The sequence below is a fragment of the Chaetodon auriga genome, chromosome 17 (genome assembly GCF_051107435.1).
Source record: "Chaetodon auriga isolate fChaAug3 chromosome 17, fChaAug3.hap1, whole genome shotgun sequence".
Taxonomy (NCBI): Eukaryota; Metazoa; Chordata; class Actinopteri; order Chaetodontiformes; family Chaetodontidae; genus Chaetodon; species Chaetodon auriga.
In genome coordinates, this window is record NC_135090.1 from 14,174,824 (window position 1) to 14,196,257 (window position 21,434).

General features: G+C 43.2%; 1 protein-coding gene across 1 annotated transcript; it reads right to left on the bottom strand.

Annotated features, from left to right (window-relative positions):
* Window positions 1-58: 58 nt before the first annotated feature.
* Window positions 59-20,999, bottom strand: LOC143335579 (E3 ubiquitin-protein ligase RNF19A-like). The gene is made up of 10 exons (XM_076755117.1): window positions 20,863-20,999; window positions 9,386-10,206; window positions 6,486-6,694; window positions 6,190-6,334; window positions 5,553-5,715; window positions 5,272-5,386; window positions 4,864-5,022; window positions 3,810-4,029; window positions 3,406-3,549; window positions 59-3,003 (listed from the first exon to the last, which is right to left on the bottom strand). The coding sequence occupies exons 2-10, from the start codon at window positions 9,991-9,993 to the stop codon at window positions 2,199-2,201; spliced, it is 2,568 nt and encodes an 855-aa protein (XP_076611232.1). The 5' UTR covers window positions 9,994-10,206; window positions 20,863-20,999; the 3' UTR covers window positions 59-2,198.
* Between the last annotated feature and the right edge of the window lie 435 nt (window positions 21,000-21,434).

Below are 21,434 nucleotides of genomic sequence, written 5' to 3' on the forward strand. Positions count from 1 at the left end.
TAAAGTCACTACAATACAACAAACCACCATTCTCATGTCAAAATATACAAACAACAAGCTTTATTGAGAGTTTTATTGTTTAAGGATATGCATTTACATGCACATTATAAAGCAAATAATTAGGGAATATATACCTTTTCGATTAGCATACGCTTCTTTTGACCAAGTTAGAAAACACACCTGGCACTAGTCTTCAAATAATAATATAAAACTCACAGGAAATGAAGTGTTTTGTAACAGAAGGTGGAAATGTCCTGCAGCTGGAGGCTTTTTAGGCGCACGGACATGCTTTTAGTCAACGCCACAGCTTCTTTACACCGAGCCCGGCCGGTCCGTGCTCAAATTGCTGATTGCTTTGGATAAACGGGGTTTTATTGCCAACAGGAGCTGACCGTCACCACGGGGGAACTGACTTTGGCTACTTTAGGGAAACATTTTCAAGATATTACTCGAATCTGCAGACGCCACTTTTTCGACCTTGTGGACTGAACTGTATTAAAGCAGATTTCTAAAAGGAAATCATTCGGGGATCATTAACTCCATTCGCGGTTCTGTCAAGTGTTTAAACTGCAGCGGACTGACAGCAGTCTTTGGTGGGGCTCCACAAGCTAATGTGACAGCTAGCATTAGCACTCGGGGGAGTATTTAGCATCAGATTTCAAGCATTTTGTGAGACAAATGTAATTCATTCCCTCATGACTTTTATGCTTATCATTTGAAGACATACAGAATGAGGAAAAGGAAATAAAAATAAAAACACTATACAAAGGATTTCCACCCCCCAAAAGGCACTGTGGGTCCAACAGATACAAAAATTATTTGCATGAATCATTTGCAAAGTTTTAAGAGAACAACTTAAAGGACATTGTCATTAAAATACACCCAAATCTCTGAATCAGACTTAATATTTTGATTTGGATATTACCGAGGGAGAATCAAAACTTTACCCCTATACCATCATAAATTCATGACTGAATATTAAATCACTGACAGATACGTGTGCTCAAATACACAAGAGGAGTTTCTCATTGCACCTTTAAGTATATCAGAGCTTATTATTGCAGATGCATTGTTTGGTTGGCTTCCCAGTTTTTAGTGACTGATTACTAGAACAAGCCAAATCGTAAGAAATGCTACAGTTTCATACTAAAAATTGGGCTTTTCTCCTTAACCTTTGCATGGAAAAACTCTCATTCTTGAATTAATGCAAGATGGCAACTGTCTTAACTCCCCAATATTTTAAAAGGGAAGAAAGGCTGCAGTCTGAGTCGTCTCACCCGATTATACTAAAAAGTTTGGACCCAACACAGGGCTTCAACATTAACACCAACTTTCCCAAAATGGAAAATAAAAATAAGCAAAGACAAAGCACAAAAAAACAGGAGTCACATTATAAACAAAAAGCAATAATAATAATTTTTCTTATAGATGATTACGGAAAAATAAAATTTGCTACTGTATGGACTGGTCCCTCTTAGGTTCAACAATACTTTAGCTGTGGTGTTTCTCTCATGCCATTTTAAGAAGTCACAGAATGAACTGGTGGCACAGTGGTGGACCACAGTGATGACATATCCATCCCTGATTCATGCAAATCCCCGAAGAAAACCAGACATTTGCAGATGTCACGAGGGAGAACAAGTTCAGGCTTTAACATAGCAGCTCAACTTACTATTGAAAAGAATATCGGACATTTTGACCTCTTCCTATCCAGCTTTTATCAGTTCTGCTTTGGGTGAGCATCAGGAAAAGGGGTCTTTCAGAAAACCATTCAGGGGTCAGACTTTGCAGATCATCATAACAGCTGGATGGGCCTTCTGCAGTATCTCACCACACTGATAACGTACTTTACACCATCCACATACATTCAACTCCACCTATTGACTTGGCTGAAACTTGACTGCCTGTTCTGTCACTGAAGAACAGAACCAACTCACCTTGCTCTGACTTTACTGTGCTCCTGTTTACTTTATTCACATAATCTCTTTCCAACGTGGACCTCTACTCCCTCTGTGACTGTACAGGTTGACATTCACACAATATTCCTGCCTCCACAGCAGTTAAAATATAATTAGACTTAAACTTACAGCCTTAAACTTGACTTGACCCAAGATGCACTCAAGATTGAAATTAGGCGATAAGGCTAACCGAGCTAGCAGTGGTTACACCGCCAACACCCAAAGAGGAGGAGAGCTCGTTCAGATATCTGTCTGTATACAGCGCTTCCTTGCTGGGCTTACAGGCTGCGCGGCAGTGTTTTTGGTGGTCTCTTTTATTTTCTCGTCTTTCTCTGGCTCGGTGTCTGCGATGTCGCCCCCGCCCTCCTCGCTGATGTACAGAAACGTCCCACTGCTTCCCTCTTTTGGTGAAGCAGGCGGAGATGACGACAGCAGGCGGCGGGTGAAGGCTGGGTGGCTACTCTGAGGTGGATAGTGCTCCAGGCGGTCGTGCTCCACCTCGGGCATGGGTGCGATGGTGACGTCATTGAAGGCCGTGGCGGGATGGTGGTCCATCGGGGCGGAGCAGGCTGGATGAGCTGGTCGTGAGGTTTCAGGATCCGAGCAGCTGAGCTCTGATGAGAAGTGGCTACAGTGCGAGTCGGCCACTGAGGGCAGGCTGCCACTCAGCGACGGTGAATCGAACTCAGAGGAGTTGGTGCTGCGCTGCTCCAACAGCTGAGCGTCCACATCTCCCCGGGTCTCGTTAACTTTAGCGTCTCCCTTGCTGCTGCTGCTGCTGCTGGCTCTTTTCCAAAGCTTTCCTTTACTCTTCTTGCCACCTGAAGTGGAGGGTTCCTTTGACCACGGCGACGAGGGGCAGCATTGGTTGTCTTGTTGCGCACAGCAGCAGGAGGGGGTGCATGAGCATGTGCCGCCGCTCGCACCTTTAAGGCCGTTGGTGCTACTGCTACAGCTGGCTTCATCCAGGCTGCTGCTGGCGCTGCAGTGCCTCACCTTGTCCTGTTTGGACTCCACCTCTGCCTGGACTTCCAGACTATTGTCTCTGCAAAATACAACCACTCAAAATGAACTTATGGTAAAAGGACAAATCATTTGAGTTTCAGCTATCGTGCATATTCACTTGCATGCTTTTTAAGAATCAACTATTCCAGTTTTGACAACAGAACAAACAATTCCATAAATATCTCAAGTAACCAAATCAACCCTTAATTACCCCCCAGATTTGTTACTCTGCACTTCCAGCATCATTTCCTACTAAAGCACACAGCATACACTGCTGTGAATACTTAGAAAAACACACAATGACCTTCCTTCAAACAACTGACCACAGGGCGTCTGGAAAAAAATGGTACTCGAAAAACTAGGACAGTTGTTTTTTTCTTTTAAAAATAGGTCAGACGTGTGCTGCTGCAACATGTAGGATGAGCCTGCTCTGACTGCTGACCTTTCCAGAGGCATATAAGCATTGAGGATAGATCCTGCCATGGCTTTTGTGCTGGCGTTATCACTGATTGTCCCAAGACTGACGGTGGCTGACTCCCCGCTCAGACTGCAGCGCTCCTTCTGCACATCAGCCTGCACCTCCATCCTGGAAATAACAATTGACACAAAATATAAAACAAGTGACCAGACACCACATGTTTGGTTTATCAAGTATAGAAGATCCACAAGTATTCATTAACACTCACTGAATATTAATATCTCAAAATAACCAACATGCACTATCATGTTCTATATGAATTCATAAACACACCTGCATGAAATGGGCACTCTGCTGGTCAAGTAACATTTTCTCATCTCTCAAACGTTTACAGCATTGTAGAAATGATCCAGGTCCAGTCTTATTACCTGTTGTAGCAGCTGCCGGAGAGGCTGCCGGTGATGCTGGTCCCAGCGAGGGCTGTGGTGCTGGCGTTGTCGCTCATGTTGTCCCGTTGTGTGGAGCTCATGCCGCAGCGCTCCATGTGGCTCCCGCTGACGCTGAGGCTGAGGCCCGTCAGGCCACCGACGCTCGCTCCGTCTCCGAGGCTGGGATTGTTGAGCCGAGTCTCAGCCACTGAAGTCGTGTCTAAGGAGAAAAGCGGATAAAGGAAGCGTAATTTTTTTAATTTACAGAAGGTGCTGACTAACAAAAAAGAGCCTGCATACAAACCATGAAGAGTAACTGCGACATGGGACCCCAAATGACACCAAACAGAGGAGAAACGGAGGGCCTAGAGGTTAATCTTGTGGTTATAACAATGACTTTACTGACATTCATGGGCTTTAAATTCACCCTGGAACAGCAGATTGATAAATTCTTAGGTGTGAATAGATGTCATCAAGTCTCACACCTTATGCTCCTGCAAAGGTCAAAGCCCCTGCTGTCTTCTGGATTCATAATTATCACCGGCAGTGTTGACAGAGGCTGTGAGAAATACAATCCGTGTCCCTAAACGCCTCCTGGGGAAGCACGACAAGCTCGACCTCACACAGCCGTCAGTTCGACAGTGACAAACGCACGCTGACAGGGAAAAACCACTGACAGTGCGCCAGTCATTTCACACCATCACACAGCTCAAACACTCATCTCCCATCAACTGTTTTGGCACTTCGCTGGATATGAATAATCTATATGTACACACAAAGGCAATGACAAGTGTCTGTGTACTTCTGCAAGCCAAACAAGAGTTACACGAGCACAGACGTGTCAGTACACACAGTTACCACATTGTGTTGTGGTTGCTGGAAATTGCTGCCAGTATTTCATAAATACTCAGGTGTTGTGCTGATTGTGCCGATAATACGCTGGTCTACAGTCACTGTATGACAGGAGAGGAAATGTGTGTATGTACATTCTGCATACTTGTGTGATTACGCTCTTGTGTTGTTCAGCTTCCTTCAGTCAGTTACAGATGCTCACCTGTGGCTGCTGCCCCGCTGCCTATGTTGTCATTTTCGTCATCAAACTCGATCCGAACCCCTTTGCCATTGCCTGCAGACACTCCACAGCCGCCGCTCCGGCACAGTGAGATCGGGACAACTCCGTAGACGTAAGCCAGCATGATGGGGACCCCGATACCTACAGAACACAATGTTAACACATAGTTAGAAAATGCAACACACATTTCCCTGGCATATCCGCCTTTTCAGACACTTCAAAGCAGAAAGAATGACAAATGTTTTGGGCCAATTTTCCAACCTTTTATATGGAGTTTTACACTAGTGACCGACCAAAGAAACCCTTAGAAATAATTTAAACGTTGTTGAGAAACGGGTGGCAAAGGAGAGAAAGAGAGAAAGAGAAAAAAAAACCACCCTTCCTTCTTACCAACAGTGACTGCTGCCACCACAGGCGACACGATCACAGACAGCGTCACACCTCCAGCTATTACCAAGTTCCTCTTGTGTTTAGAGATGTCCTTGCCCTCATAGCGATTATGGATCTGGGGAGGAAGATCACTGTTAATTACCTTAAAAAATTAATACCCTGGAACTACAACTATACCCCTGCTGGCTGTCTTCTAGCTGCCTCCCTCTATCTGAATAAACTTTTGGCTTTGACCTCTATTGCTTTATATCATTCCTCAGCTGTCTGGCGTTAGGGCTCACCTTTCTGCCCACATAGACTGGGATGCCAATGATCATTGCAGGGATAGCAATGCCGGCTATGAGGGCGATGCCGACGGGGGCGCCCACCAATGTGCCCAGCTGCCAGAGGATCTTCTTCTTTCTGCTCCAGGGCTTCTTCCCCCAGAAGGTGCAGCCTGACGGACTGAGAGGAAGGGAGAAAGGAAATGTGGTTGGCAGGGCAAACAGAGAGTGTGTGAATACTGTGTGTGTATCATCAGATCTACTCAAACAGGTGGTAAGAACAGGTGAAAAAGAATGAATAAAGAACAGCTTCTGCTTGAAGCACAAAAGGAAACAGAATGTGAAAATTGAACACATAAAGAACATCACAAAGACAATATATATTATTTAATGTTTTACTGTTTTAATGTTTAACTTCATTGATTTTTGTAACTGTATGGTTATTTTAACTTCACACTCAAAACTCAAAACTGAAATTCAACACAATCTTTGGGGTTATGGTTCAACTCTGGCTGAGGACCTGTCTTGCATGTTAAACCCCTCTCTCCACATGTTTCCTGGTTCTCAAATAAAGGCAAAATGCCACAAAAAACCCACAAATGTAGAAACTACCATGTGCAGTAAAGCATTTTTTTCTTCTGTATGTTGGCCTCACCTTAAATAATGCAGGTCAGAGATCTCCTTCATGCAGAGCCAGCAGAACTCGCAGCCACAGACAGCGCAGGTCATGTGATTACAGCTTCCATCATTCATCTTGATGATGTAGGCAGCACAGCGAGGGCACGGCTTGATGTCATCACCTGGTGGAGGTTGATTGAGGGAAACCAAGAGAAGTATTTTTGGTGAATATTAATAGTGTCTGTTGTATACTGTGAATTCATCTGTGCGTGAGAATGAGGCTCAGATAAGGTGAAGGTACAGATGTGTGTGAGGTATTTATTTGCATTGTACCTGCGGCTCCACTCTCTTGGCTGTAGCTGAGGGAGGAGGACCTGAAACTCCTCAGCCGGAAGGTTTGGGCCCTTTGCTGCCGTGCTGTGTCACATGTTTGGTTGGGATGCCACAGCTGTTTGCAGTGGTAGCAGAACTCCGTCCCACAGCCCTCACGCCCACAGGTGATCTTTGGGCAGCTGGCACAGCCAAATGCAATGACTGCGTAACTGAGAGAGAGAGAAAAAATGGCCAAATTGTGGTTAGAGGTCTCTGGTAGGGGAGGCTGGACATGGTAGTTTAGCACAGCATACAACAGAGGAAATCAGCTGATTTTCCATGATGGTTTCACTAATGAGCTCTGTTACAATAAATCAGCGCCGGCTCAGTCAGTTCTGCATGACTGCACATCACCATAGTGTTCCTCATCAGTCATTACAGTGGTCAATCTCAGAGCCATTACTGAAAGGTACGAGGCATGACTGAGGCAAAGTCCAACAACTGTTATGTTACAAACACTCAAATCTAATACAACTGGACAAACTGGCATTATAAAAGTCTGTTGCTGCAGAAGTAATTAATATCCAAACATAACTACTGTCTCAAATAAGTAGCTTTATTATCTGTGATTATTGTGATAATTGTAGCAACTGTTTCTACGAACTTGGTGACTCACAAACCTTCTTGTGTCGCTCTCTGGTATTGATTATTAATTAGTTTGTTACAGGAAGACCTTAGATAGCGTAGAAAGGGTAGCAGAGCACCTGGCATATTAATAAAGCAAATACACACATGAGAACCTCAGTTCAACCCTGATTGTTCCAGTCGTTCAGCATCACACAGTAGATTCTCAGGCTGATGTCTAAACTGGACTACGTGCACAAGCATAAAGGGCCAGTGCAAATAGTTCAAATAAGAGTCTGCATGAACCTCAGCTGATCAACTGGAACACTGAGATGACATCTGTAGACATTATTTTGGCACTGATCATGATTTTTTCCACAGTTTGCTGATGTTATACAAACCAAATTACTGATCGAGAAAAAAAAAGCTGGGACTGGTTTCACCCTCACAGGGAGTAAGAGTGGATCACATGTACTGTAGAATTAAACATCTGACAGTGGTTTTCAGTGTGTTTGTGTCAGATGAAGGAAACAAAACACATGTACTGGTAACCAACGTCAAGACATCATTTTACGATGCTTTTTTTAAATGTTTCCCTCAAACTAACCCACTTTGCGGTAGTACTAGTGTGTGTGGGCACAATATACCTACAGAGCATGAAAGTCTAGACAGTTTCCAGACGGTCTCCACTCACACCTCAGTGAGGCAAACTGATGGCAAGCGGAGTAAAAGTCGTAAAGTGGATGGGAGACCTTCCAAATGGGCCTTTTGGTGGTATTACTATACATTTCGTTGCGTAATCGTGATCTATTAACTGCTGTTCAGTTTTGACTCATGTTTTTTTACACTGATACAAAAACACAGCATGTGCACTGAACACGACACCACTGTAAAGTCAAGACTCTACCCTGCATAAAGATAATTTGTGTCTTTAAGCACATATATGTGCACAGGATTCTTAACTTTAATAAACCCAACTGAGCTGACCGACACGCCCCAGCGAGCATCATTATTCAACGACAAAAAGTGACAGCAATAACCTGTGGAGAGTGTGCCAGTGAGTCAGTGTTTAACTGATTAGATGAAGAGGGCTGGGGAAAAAAAAAAACTCATGAAAGAGCCATTATTCTACCAGACAGGGTCAGCAGTGTTGATGCAACAAAGCTCAGAGAGAGAGCAAGAGAAGCCATTACTGAACTCAACAATCGCTCAAAACTAAGCTACCGATGATAACTGAATGCAGGGAGTGTGGGTTAGTAGCTGCTTCATGACTCTATGAGCCACGATGCACTAAGAGTTTTCTTTAAAAGACTCCTGCTAGCTTCTGCATCAGAGTACTTTTGACCATGCACACCTGGTGGTAGCCACGGCCTCAACATGCACTGAACAAAGAGTGAAGCAGGGTGACCCAGTGAGCCTGAGAGCATGCTGTTAGCCTCCGTTCAGGCCCCTGTGAGCAAAGTGTTGAATCCCTACCAGCTCCAAACATACAAGACCCTGACCTGACCCTCACCTACACTGTCACCTCCTCGTGAAAGAGGTAAAACAGAAAAACTGTTTCTCCCTCTGCGAAGTTTCAATAACATCTTTTGTTGAACGGCGGCTGGAGGAACGGACGGAGGTTTGCTGAACTTATGCTCTTCAAAAACCTCTATGAAAGCTCATTCATATTACTCTGAGCGCCTTCTTACTGTTAAATACGCTGCTATATTTAGTGATGCACATTAAGTCCCTCTACAGGAGGTAAAGAAGTGACAGGTACAGTCTCATAACAACGGGCATCATCATCTCGTGTCTCTACTCACGTCTGTTTTGGCTGACTCATTAGGCTAACAGAATAAATAGGTCTCTTACTTCTCCAAGTTATTTTTAACTCAGGGATCAATGCAGAAGCCGGGGTGAACTTCAAAAGGCCAGATCACAGCCTTGAAGTTTCCTTCATGTGGCTGCTTACTATGTTATTTTGGGACTCGTGTTTTTGTTATATCAGAAGTATGAATCATCAGGCACATCTCAGGTAGCTGAAATAGTGTATTAAAAAATATTAAATAAAAGTTGTAGTTTAAGTGGAAATAACCTCATATACTTGAAACTGTAGGTTCGTTCCTATCCTTGATTTGCACCCGACTTCATAATCTTTATGCCGCTTGCCTAAAAGATTAAACCCCTTTCTAAACCATCATGTCACCCTCTCTCCCTTCAAGACTTCAAATAAATCATATTTTATGTAAAGAGCATGTTGTCCAAATATGTTTTTCACTGTGTAGTCTATATAATCCCTCAGCTCACATACTTACCCGCAGTCAGGGGCAGGGCACCAGCGGCAGTCAGGTTCAGCCACCAGCCACCTCCTCAGCATGAACTCCTCGTACTTCTCCATGAGGGCCCGGTCCCCCAGGATCAAACGGATGTCGTGCGGGTTGAAGCGCTCCGAGCACTCGGGGCAGCAGATGTTGACTCGAGACTCTGAGATCTCGATGCGCAGATACTGACGCAGGCAGTCTGCACAGGAGCGGTGGTGGCAGGTCATGATGTCTGGGAAGCGCTCGCGTGCATGGCGCAGCAGGCACAGAGGGCATTCCAGCAGCTCCGATGAAGAACCCGACGCTGATGAAGTCGATGCTACGCCCAGTGCGGCCTGGGCAGATGTTTTCTCATGGAAAGTCTCCTGCTGGACGCTTTCGGTGCTGACAATGCCGTCCACTCCACCGCCAGCCTGCAGAGGCCTGGACTTGCGCTTGGGGTCGCGGTCGGGCCGCCGCCGTCGACCAAACAGTGAGTGGAGGGACAGACGGCGTTTCTTGGGGGTCTTTCTAACTGAGGGGAGGCTAACGGAGGAGGCAGCCGAGTGAAGGTCTCGCTCTGAGCCTGTGCTGCCATGATGCTGCTGGTGGAGGCCGCTCATCACGCCAGGAGGGACGCCGCTGGAGCTACGACCAGAGTAGATGAAGGAAGGGGAGAGGGAGAGGGACTCAAGGGACAGGGTGGTCAGGGGAGGGGGCTTGGTCCCTGTTAGCTAGGACATAGCGGCTGGAAGCGGTCTGGAAGTCTGTGGTGTGGTCTGTCCCTGATTTAAATCACAGTGATGAGACGTAGATGTTCAGATGTAGGACACCACCTGACAGAGGCAGAAAAAAAAAGAAAATCAGGTACAGAACCAAAGCTGAATGCATTAACTTTTAATGTTCTGCAGCAAATACAGGAAGCACAGTGTGGTGGTGTGCTCCTCATGATGAGTAACAACCAATAAACTTTAGGAGTTGAAATCTAAGACAAGACAGCCCTGTTGAGGCTTCTCATGGGTCTCTGTGCTAAGGAAAGGCCATCCCTCTCATAGGCAGGAGCTTTCTGGCAGGCTTCAGGCATTTTTTCAGCCGTGTCTTCTGTGTATGTGCGTTTGCGTACGCGAAACTACTCACATAAAATGACTGCAGGCTTTCCCTGGAGCATGCATTCATCATGTGTAGGCAAAACAAGACAAAATCCTGTGTTTTTCCCATCGTAAGTCTCAGATGAGGCCACAGCTGTGTCAGTGTGCCTCCACAGCAGCCACACCTTCAACAGCTTCCACATGCTCTTATTTTACACCGTGTGAACAACTAAAGTGTAACTCATGGTCTGTGAGAGCAGAGTTTAAGAAAAGCCAATGTTACACAGAAACAAACAAGTAGTTGCAATGAATTTTCATGATTCTGTTCCACTGACACACATCAACAAAAAAGACATAATGGTAAATTTTGTGCTGAAATACACAGTTTGTGGGCGAGGTGCTGTGTGAGCTTCCATAGAGATGACTGAACCCATCTCTGCTAATGAATTTCCATGTTTTGGATAAACATCCTGCCTTAAATGGATCCCTAAAGAGACCAACTAATGGAAGGAGAAGAATAAAATGAGTACTAGCGTCTCATTATTTGCATTTCAGTAAGGGACATAACCCCGAACATCACAGGGCCCTATGATTAACACGATGGAGAAAACAGAATCAAGGAATGTGATGATAAAAATGGCCACATCTGCAGAATCAAGACACAAGTTTGTTGAAGACTTTGTGGCTGTATGCACTGTCAGATATTCTGTTGGAAAAAATGAAGAAGCTACGTCCATTTCTGGTCAAGCATTTTAAAGAAGGAGGAGTGTTGCCCAAATGTGAGTCGCCTCCATGAGACCCGCTGACTCACTGTGTTCGAGCTGCAAATGGAGGCTGTCCTGCAGAAGATCTGTTAAACAGTGCAATGTTGTGTTGAATTCATTGATATTCACTACATTTTGAATACTGCCACATGATTAGACTTTATGATGAAAAAAAATTGCTTTAATCGTAAAACAAAGAATTCAGAACAATTAAATTCATAATGGATTTCACAGGGCTCTACATCGACGTTGGCACGTGTTTCTGTGCTGTTTCCCTTTCAGCACAAATATCACCCAGTTTCCAGGTGTAAACAACATCAAAATTGCTGGATATATGCTAGCTTTAACTGGTCAGCTAACAAATTAGAGATTTGAATGCTAAACTATTGCAGGCTACAAGAGAAAGTCTGTAGATTTTTCAAGGTGACCTGTCCTGCTTTTTGTTTGCAGACCAGTTCAAAATCCACAACAACCAATTGCCAAATCAGATTGTTAAATGGCTTTAAAATGATGTGGTGGTGTGTTCTCAACTTAAGTGAAGAAACGGCATGTTTTATTTATGTCCTCAAATGTGTCCAACTCTCTCATGTGGAAACCAACAAAATGCAACACTGCAGACAAACAACTGACATCAGCAAGAGGCGCTGCAGCTGAGGCTTACAAAACGTTATTAAAAAAATCCTTGCATCTCCTTTTAATATACTTTTTGACCACGAGATGCAATATACAGTCTTGATTTATTAGTTCATTTCATAATGTTGATCTCTATTGCAACGAAGACATTCTGTGCCTTGATTAAGAGATTCCATCTTTAAATGAAGGTCGTCCCCGCATCAGGATTTTCAGAGACAACTTGTCTGCACTTCAGACCTACAAACATGAGAAACACAGTGTGGTAGTATAAAGCCGACTTCACTGACAGTCAGTACCAGAGCTGAGAGCGCCGGAGCAGCCAACAGACAGGGGTCACGCTGTCCAGCGCCACACTTACAGTAAGGTCATTTTGAGACAAGACTCGGTTTATAAAGTTTATAGTCCGGGATGCCGTTGCTCTTGCATTGCTCCATGTGCAATGACACAGCTAAAAAAAAAAAGGGCATTGATTGGACTTTTAAGGGTCAGGCCTAATTTGAGCAACTTTCCACATTTGTGCAATAGAGTGAGACTTTGCCTTCGCTGGTCCTGACGTGTCCTATGACCGCAGATTCATCTTTCAAAGTCCTACAGCATAACACAGGACAAAGAATGATTCTGCTTCTGTATGCTGTTGTGTTTGTGTGCTTGTGTGTTTGTCATTAGGGACTAATTTCAGGAAAATTCCAGTGGGAGCCAAAAGGTGACTAATTAACGAGCCCAGTGCAAATCTCAACTGGGACAACAATCCTGCAAAGTGCAAACACTCACTCTCATAACCCAGAAACCTTGGTCTGACTGGCTGCGGTTTTTCTCCCCTCGTGATGACCTGTAGGCAGCAGTTAAGTTTTACTACAGCTACTTTAGTGCTAGAGAAGAGTTTTAAAAGACTGCATTTTAGCTGCACAGCCAGAGGCCAGATTCAGTCTGGTGCCGACTGCACATGTGTAGATGCTGACTCTCCTTCCTCCTCCATATCAACCATATAAGTTTAATTAATTCTGCAGTAACAACCAGCACAGACATTCCTCTTGGGTGGTCTGATCACAAGTCACCAACTCTAAAAGTAGGTCTGCATGCACCTAAAGCTCAGGTCACATTTTGAAGGTGGTCTGGGATGTGTGCCCACCTGCAACCTGTGCTGTTCAGCGCAAATGGTAAATCAAACTCAAGCTCTTAAACGCAGTAGATTTTTCTACCTAAACAACTCGGACTACAAAAAACACTAAGTTTTCTCCAACTGAATATGGACAGGCACAAATTGGTGTCTTTCCTGTTTAGCAGGAGCAAGTTTCTGACTGAAAAATGTGAAGTGGAAAGCAGAATCTCATCACAAGTGACCACTCAATGTGCATTCAAGAGGCTGTTTGATGACGGGAGCAAACTGCAGTCCGTCTCAGTAACCATCACACCATTTGAAATATTAGGTCTAAATATTGGCAACACCCTTTGGTGAAGATCTCACAATGGAAGACGTACGAGGCTCACTGTCTTAAGCAGCAATTTACATGTAAACCGGCAAGACTCTGAGAGGACCAGCTGTGAAAATTCAGATAAAATTGCTAAAAAAAATTCTAACAAGCAAGCAACACAGCATGACCCACATAATTTCTCCATTTAGTGTTAACATTAGGTCTAATCCACACACCTTGATCGTAATACAATACGAGCACTATTAAATATGGGCAGTGTAAACATGCATTCCTTTCAGCTCTTTTAAGGTCATGCTGTTATTGCTCTGATATCGAGGTGATAACAGGGCTGTTATGGCTCGGAAACAACACTCCAAGTAGTTGAGCCGCTCAAGATTGTCAGACAGCAGCGTGACACAGAAAAACACAACCGCAGTTTGAATGGCAGGTGGGACATGCTGATAAGACGTCTTCTTAGATTGCAGGAAGGTAGAAGTAACAGACTGCACAGGCATGGAAAAATTAGCAGGGCCCAGTGAAGATGCAGTACGCTTGAAATTTGAGTGTTACTCTGAATAGACTTTGCTGAGAAATAAACAAAACAACTCCAACAAACATGGGTGTGGACTACATTTTACAAACAACCATATTTAGCTGATTATAACATACAAGTAAATTTAATGTAAAGTTAACCTATAGGCTGAACTGTGAACTAAAGATAAATAAGACTTTAAAAAGTCTAAACCATAATTGCTTCTCATCAAGCCATTAGCACTGCAGCCAAGCTGTAAAGAATAACGTCTTTTAATTGGCGGTGCTGAAAGTTTAAGAGTCGCAATTAAAACCCAAAGCCTGCAAATGACATCTGAAATTTAACCGACACACAACACCGATGGGTAAGGAGACGATGTGAGGCTACACATCGGACAGTTTTACTGGTGCTACTTACTCGAGGTACTGTTAAGGTGATTATGCCACTGACACAAAGATGGACTGCACTGAATTTAAAGACATGGAACAGTACCTACAGAGAAAATATGTGTAAAAGCTTCATTTTATCAGGTAACATCTGTATACTTGCAAATATAAAGGCTCAATTCAATCAAGTAAAATGATCTTTGAACAACAGCTGCTGAAAACTTTCTAGTGGCGACTTTCTAGATTGAACACTGAACTGTGTCATGGAGCAAGAAAAGCAGAAAATGCTTTTCTAATGATAATGTGAGTGACCATGAAGTTAACTTCCACTGTGAGGCACATCTGGTACTGGCTAAAGTGATGTACTAACACTATAATTCCACATCATAACAAAGCCTGATGATGTATTGGGTGAACCAGCCAAGTCACGTGAGCAAGAGGAAATTTTAACAAGACAGAGGAGCAGTTTCAAGCAACCCACAAGTCAATGTGAAATTACACTCCCAAGGCGTAATTAAACTGGAAAAGCCTGCCTTTGCACTGTACTGAGAGAGAGTGGGACTTTCCATGTGACTGCGGTCAGTGTGTGTGTCTTTGTGAATGTGCACGCACATGCATGTACTCAAGTTCTGTGGCCCAGGGGCAATCACATGCAACCGCAGCTCACACACTGGGATGGTGTCCCAGTTCCTGAGACAACCCCGGGACAGGAAGCCTACTGCGGCGGAATAAATGGTTTCAATCTTCCGTCAAGTCTTAAAAGAAAATTTAGCATCAGCTGGTGCTAAATCGCGATCACCATCGTAATGTGATTTAAATCTGTGGCCTTCGACTGGAGGGACAGGTCAACGCGAGACTGATGAGACTTTATGAGAACTGAACTATAATTTATGTGTCAAGATGGACGGAAAACAAATCGTAAGAAAATGTCACCCCGGGGCAGCAGTGGTAATGGTTTTAACAAGTATGGCCCTTCAGACCGCGAAGCAATAACATGTTGGCTCCTGCACTGCAATAAACAAAATAAATCCAGGTTTCCATTGCCTGTAATTTTGAAAGGAGACAATTAGGTGCATAACCAAATTGCAATGGAGCATTTTATATTACAGGTCTGTGACTGCACACTGGCACATCAAACCAGGTTTCTTAAATATGTTTTGTAATGTTTTGGACTATTAATAAGCTATAAACAGAACATTGCCCTCTCCCAAAGAAACATCCTTTCCTGAATATTAACATTAAAGCTGCTCAGTGGTGCTTCTTCGATTTCCAAAGAAAACACAAGTTAAGCTGACCAGGATGAAACTTTCCAGGTCACTGTGTGCCATGTAAAAACATGGAGCAACAACAAGTTGCTCAAAATGGATTACAGCCATACTAAAACTGGATTTTTGGTTGCAAACTGCAGCTCTATAGCTCTAGCTGTTGGTTGGTCCAAAAAAATTTCCCCACCCTTTGGCAGCCACACTTTTCCTCCTCTGACGCTGAAGTTTAGCATGGAGGTCAGGTGTGTGCGTGTCAAGGTGTGTCTGTGTTCACACCGACTGACTAACAGGAGGCGTGGCACTGGAAGTGGGCTATCGCAAAAAGGGGCATTCCTTTCCAATGGATTCACAGACGTACACAAGACTTTGTGGAAAGATTGGTTGGAGCTAAAGGACAGCTGGTTAAGTGTTCAGGCCATGTGAGGTCGTGTGTGTGAAGGCATGAATGCAGAGATGCATGCACATATCTGGTTTTGGCTATTTACATAAACAGAAAACATGGAAAACCATGTTTGATAAGGATCCCTTAAATTTTGTTGTCCATGCTGTGCTTCTCAGCGCAAATGAAGTGCAAATTTAGGTATGGAGGATGGAAGCTTCCTGGGCTTTTGCGAGTTTGGTTGCCAATGCCTACCTTCAAAGAAACTCCACATACAATGATCAGCTTCCAACACTGCAAACAAGTGGCTTCAAGCATTCACCAAGTACACTAATTTCCGGTCACATTCCAGCCGGAGGACAGACTTCCTGATCATGACAATGCATTCGGTTATTACGGCTCGAGACGGAGGAACAGCCCAGAGACTGGGTGACAAACTCCATAGAAAAGCTACTTGTTTACCTATTGAGAGGAAATATGTCAGTTTTCTGAAACTCTCCCTGCTGTCTACGGCACAAGACGTTCCTCTGAAGCGAATTCACGCTGGAAGAAAAGGTTATTGTTAGACTGCCGAGCATTCATCAGGTGTAGGCCAACTTTCTGTCAGCTACACATCAAAATAATTCTGTATCTTAATGAATCTCTGTTTAGCCTATTATCTGCCAGCCAAAGTATTATAATAATGTGTGACGTTCCGCAGACAGTGGGGACAGGAGGCATGGGAGAGAATGTCTCTGAGGCTGCTTTCAGCACTATTTACTAAACAGTCTGATTTACAGCCAACAGGAAAAGGTACTTTTCCACTGTATCTGGTACACTATAATGAGACAATGGCTTCATCTGAGTGTCATTAAAAGTGGCCAAATGGCGGCCAAATTCCCTACAGTATAAAAAAAATAGTTTATCATGTCCAAAAGCAATTCAAACATGAGGCTGTATTATTTTGCCAGTTCTCAAGTCAGCCCCATGGAGACAGCAAATAAAGATGGCTTGTGTTTGCCCTCGCTGCAGAAAAGGAGATACCATTTGCCTACTATATAGAGGGGCATCTACGTCACCCAGTGGGGTTCTGACAACGACCATAAAAGAGAAGAGGCACATTGCGGATGAACTGTATGAGTCCAAATGTCGCTGTCCATTCATTTCAATGACAGCTCGAATTCTTAGCAAAGAGTTTTCCCACCAGTATTTCTGGGTCTCTGGGCATGACGTAAATGCTACTGTGACCACAACACAAAAATTGTCACATAGCCCACAAGAGTGGGCTTGAGCTGCAATGGGAGCCACATGTGCAGCTCTGGGCCCTTATCACCAGGAGCACATCCTCTTTTCTAAAGAGAGCCTTTAAAAAAAGCTGCCAACAGGCGTTTTCTTGTAAACGAACAAAAGTTGTGCTTACATATGATGCTACTAACCAAAACACATTGTGTGTGTCCTTGAGGTCTAACAAACAAGATCAACGCATTTCCTTCCTCATAAAACATTAGCAGAGCTGATTTTTCTTCAAAACTTGAAACCAGGATTGTTAACAGCCATGTTCACTCCCTCGCTGGTGCATTACCACCACCTGTAACATCAGGGGAACAGTGCGTCACCGCTGGCATGAATGTGTATTGTGTCAAACGCATGCACGTGTCCTCATGCACATACATGAGACCAAAAAAAAAAAAAAAAGACACTGACACTCAATGACTTGACAGAAGAGGTAAAGCTGTCCTGAGGGGCTCCTCAGTGGTCTCCCATGCAGGCATTTGGTTTGTGGACCTGTGCCTCTACCTCTCCATTAACACAGAGATCATCAGCTCCCGTCTTAGCCTTGTAGGCTAACAGCTAACTTAGCAAAGAGGACCTGCTGAATAATGTCTGTCTACCAATGGGAACTTCTGCAGGAACTAAAAGGGGAATAACACCTGAGCTGTAAGTGGTGCTTTATTATGGTGGAGGGAATTACCCAGAATAACAACTGTTATAGGTTCTTTTTTTTTGTTGTTACTCACCACCATCTGTGGCTGAAACCAAATGCTGGATGAAATTCAGTTTCACTTATAGGGACAGTGGGAAAATCCACTCCATCAACACTCTCCATCATGCATCTTCCGATCACTACATAACATGACGGTCTCCTCACTGTCTGTCTTCTCTGTTTAAGTCTTTTAAACCCCAAACAGCAGGGGGGGAGGAAGCAGATGGGTGGTGTGATGCGGGAGAAAGCTCTGTTCTATTCTGTGCTACAATGGAGGAGGAAAGACACACCAACAGCTATATCTGCATCTACGTGGTCGTAAATTCTTTGGAATTACCGTTAGACAAACAGGAATATCAACATGACCACAGGCTGTGACAATACTTCATCTTTTTGGTCCCACATAACAAAACACACAAACCCAACAGAAACTGAAAAAACTACGTTAACGTCTTCACTATCTGTGTCTGGTATTTTTTGCTGGATCATTCATTAAGCCAAAAGAAAAGTCGAGATAAGCGTCCACGCTGGCAGACAGGGGACATTATTGTTATTTGCGTGTCTCTGTCACTGGCTGTCAGTCAGTCAGTGACACATTTACACGACGATAAGCCTCTTTCACACATACTTCCCATTGAAATACTGGGATAACCTTTCAGGCATGAATAGAATTAGGCAAATGACAGTTCAGCGGGTGGCTGTAATACAACACTTACAGATGCCAACTGCCATATAAGTCAACAGAAGAAGAAAAACGGCAGCTGTGAAAGACATCTTATTATTTTTTGGAACATGGTGGGCAAAAAGATGTTTTTGTCCGATGCTCTTGTAATGTATTTAATACTCAGTCTTGTGATTGGCTTGCTCGCTCCACGTGAAGGCGTCTTTTGTCGGATGGACGTAAACCTTTATGAACTTCTCCCTTTAATGTTACTGCTTTCATTCACAACACAGCCATACTGGTACTTTCCCTGAAATGTTACTGAGTCTCCAGGTGGGTACAGGTGGTACAGATCTCCTTGAATATTCATCCCTGCTCCTATTCAAACATGACCCAATGCAAGAAATGTTCCTCAACATTTCAGGGATGGACTGCCCGTGTGAAAGGGCCAACAGGAGGGTGACTTTTTTTGTTCTTCAGAGAATAAGCAGGACTGTCACATAGCACATCTAAAATACTGTTGATAGGTTAATGTAAAATATTTGTCAACATACAGTGTGATCTTAATGTTGTCCTCTGCACAACAGCCAGGAAAATTTAGGTCAGTTCGTCTTAACCTAGTTCAGAGTGGAGAGTTTTTGTCCACCCTGGGTGTCAATAAGTGACAAGAGAACAAGAGTTACTTCTATCATCACAGGCTTACTCACAGAAAACAACTGCATGGTGTAAAATGAAAATATAGTCTTTAAGACATAACCCTTGGCTAAAATAATGTAAAACAATGGAAAATGCTTAAAAATAACCCAACATGTCAATATTTTCATATACGAACAATACGTTGTTTGAAAATGTACCGTCTGGCACTCAAACTCTAAACACATGACTTGGATCGGTGGCGAGAAATGCTGCTGACGGGTCACTGAGTCATGACAAGACACGAGTTTGATTTATTGTCAATTCAACAAACACATGGCTCAAAATGTTCCCAAACTTTGCCAGCATAAACAGTTTCTTTCAGTTTACATTCAGCCAGTTCGAGAGTGAGACTGAAGTTAAAACAGTAATGGACCATTAGGGGAAAACAAAGCACTACGACTCACTGATAGAAAGCTCCTTTGAGGATGGCTTGAATTAATTTGGCATGCATGCTATAAAAGTCAAATGGCAAACAAGGAAGGAATTGGCCCCACCACTGACCTGTTACCTACCCAGTAAAACACTGTTGACTGTGCCATAAAGAGACGACAGAGAAACATTGTCGGTGAGCATTTCCATTCACTGAACCTTGACTGCGTTTAGCGAGAAGTCAGCACTGATGGAGGAAGTATTCAGACATTTTATTGTAGTAAAAGGAGCAATACCACAATTTAAAAATACTCTTAGGTGCATATTATCAGCAATAAAAAGTATAAAAGTTAAGTATTCATACGTGCCAAAATGGGCTGTCAGTGCTATTTTTCATATGTTATACTATTAGATGATTTTTATTGGTGGACTGATTAGCAAGCAGCATTTAAATATTTTAGCTGACAGAGGCAGAGCTAATTTCAGATATCAGTGTGTGTAACATGTTAAACCTTTAAAATAAGAATGAATTTTGATCCTGATGCCTTGAAGCTTCACTTTGCTGTAGTCAGAAATGAAAATGAAAGAAGGCAGCCTCTCCACTAACATTACACCATTCAGTCCAAATGGCTTATCAGATATTAACTCAACATGAATGAAGAGTAATTAAGGATTTAGTGGTCTGGACCTGCTCCAGCGATCAATGATAAGCGAGTTCTGCTTTTTCAGCTCAAACAAATGTGCGAGCAAATCTTTTAAAGCCCTGAACAGTGACCGCAAAGTACCGAAACGGAGATATTGAGGATAAACGTTATTTTGATTCCAAAAGCCACAGACTAAGTTAGTGGTACGTAGCTTTAATAGAAATGAGTCGTTTTACAAGAAGTGGCAACATTACAGTAACTCACAAAAACCTAAAACGTCTCCATATGTGTAATCGGACGCTCGGCACGAGAAAGACCATATTCTGTTTACACTTTCCACTTGGCTAAGCAGCGTTAGCCTGCTAGCTAACGAAATCAGATTTAGCTAGCAGGAAGCTAGTGACTAACTTTAATCGCCCAAGAGTTGCTGGCTAGATGAGCCACCGTGTTCGATCACTCGCTAGACAGTTAAACCGACAATATGGCTTATCTGAGTTAGTAGCCTTAACGGTCTTAAAACTTTGTCTGGTGCCAGCAGAGGCTTTCTGCCGACCTGCAGTTTAGCGAGAGGAATTTACAAGCTAACAAAGCTAAAAACTGCTAGCCTCTCGTCAGCCTCGAAGAGGAGGAAGTTCTGATCTGTTATATTAACCAAAGGTTAGCTAGTTCTGTCTGTTAAGATAATTATCATAGTACTCACTGTTAAATTTCCCCTGGTCTGCTTTTACTTCACAACAGAGGTGTACACCGCTGTCTCCATTTCTCAGTCAGCCGTAGTTTTTAAAAAAAAAAAAAAAAAAAAAAAAATGTTGCAGAAAACTTCGCAGGACAGCCGACGTACATTCCCCGAGTGAGTCTGACTCTTGATGTCAAGCCCCAGAACAAAATAGCTACAAAAACATTCATACTTCCGGTCATAAAAAATAGTTTTTCCATAATAAAATATATCCATCGGGTTTCAATAACATAAACGATACCATAAAGTACTCATATTCTTTCCTTACATAAAATTGTAATAACACCGTGAAATACTTAATTACAAGTTAAAATAACTCTTAAATAAAGTAAAATGTATTAATGATAAAATAAAGTAACAGTAAAAGCATGCAGCCCCCTTTCAGAGTGTTTGTATAGTGGGTTACTATTGTTGCTGCTGCTGCTGCTGCATTAACATGGAAGCATCAGTTTAATGTACTGTACTGTCTGGTTGTTTAATCAATAACAATGATATTTCATAAAGAGACTCCATGTTTTGAATTACAATATCTTCGC

Excerpts from the sequence above, each read along its gene's own strand:
- LOC143335579 (XM_076755117.1), bottom strand. The coding sequence starts at position 9,993 with ATGAGCGGCCTCCACCAGCAGCATCATGGCAGCACAGGCTCAGAGCGA. Across the intron at positions 6,695-9,385 it reads TGCCCTGCCCCTGACTGCGG|TTACGCAGTCATTGCATTTG; the intron begins GTAAGTATGTGA and ends TCTCTCTCTCAG. Across the intron at positions 3,550-3,809 it reads TCCGGCAGCTGCTACAACAG|GATGGAGGTGCAGGCTGATG; the intron begins GTAATAAGACTG and ends TGTTATTTCCAG.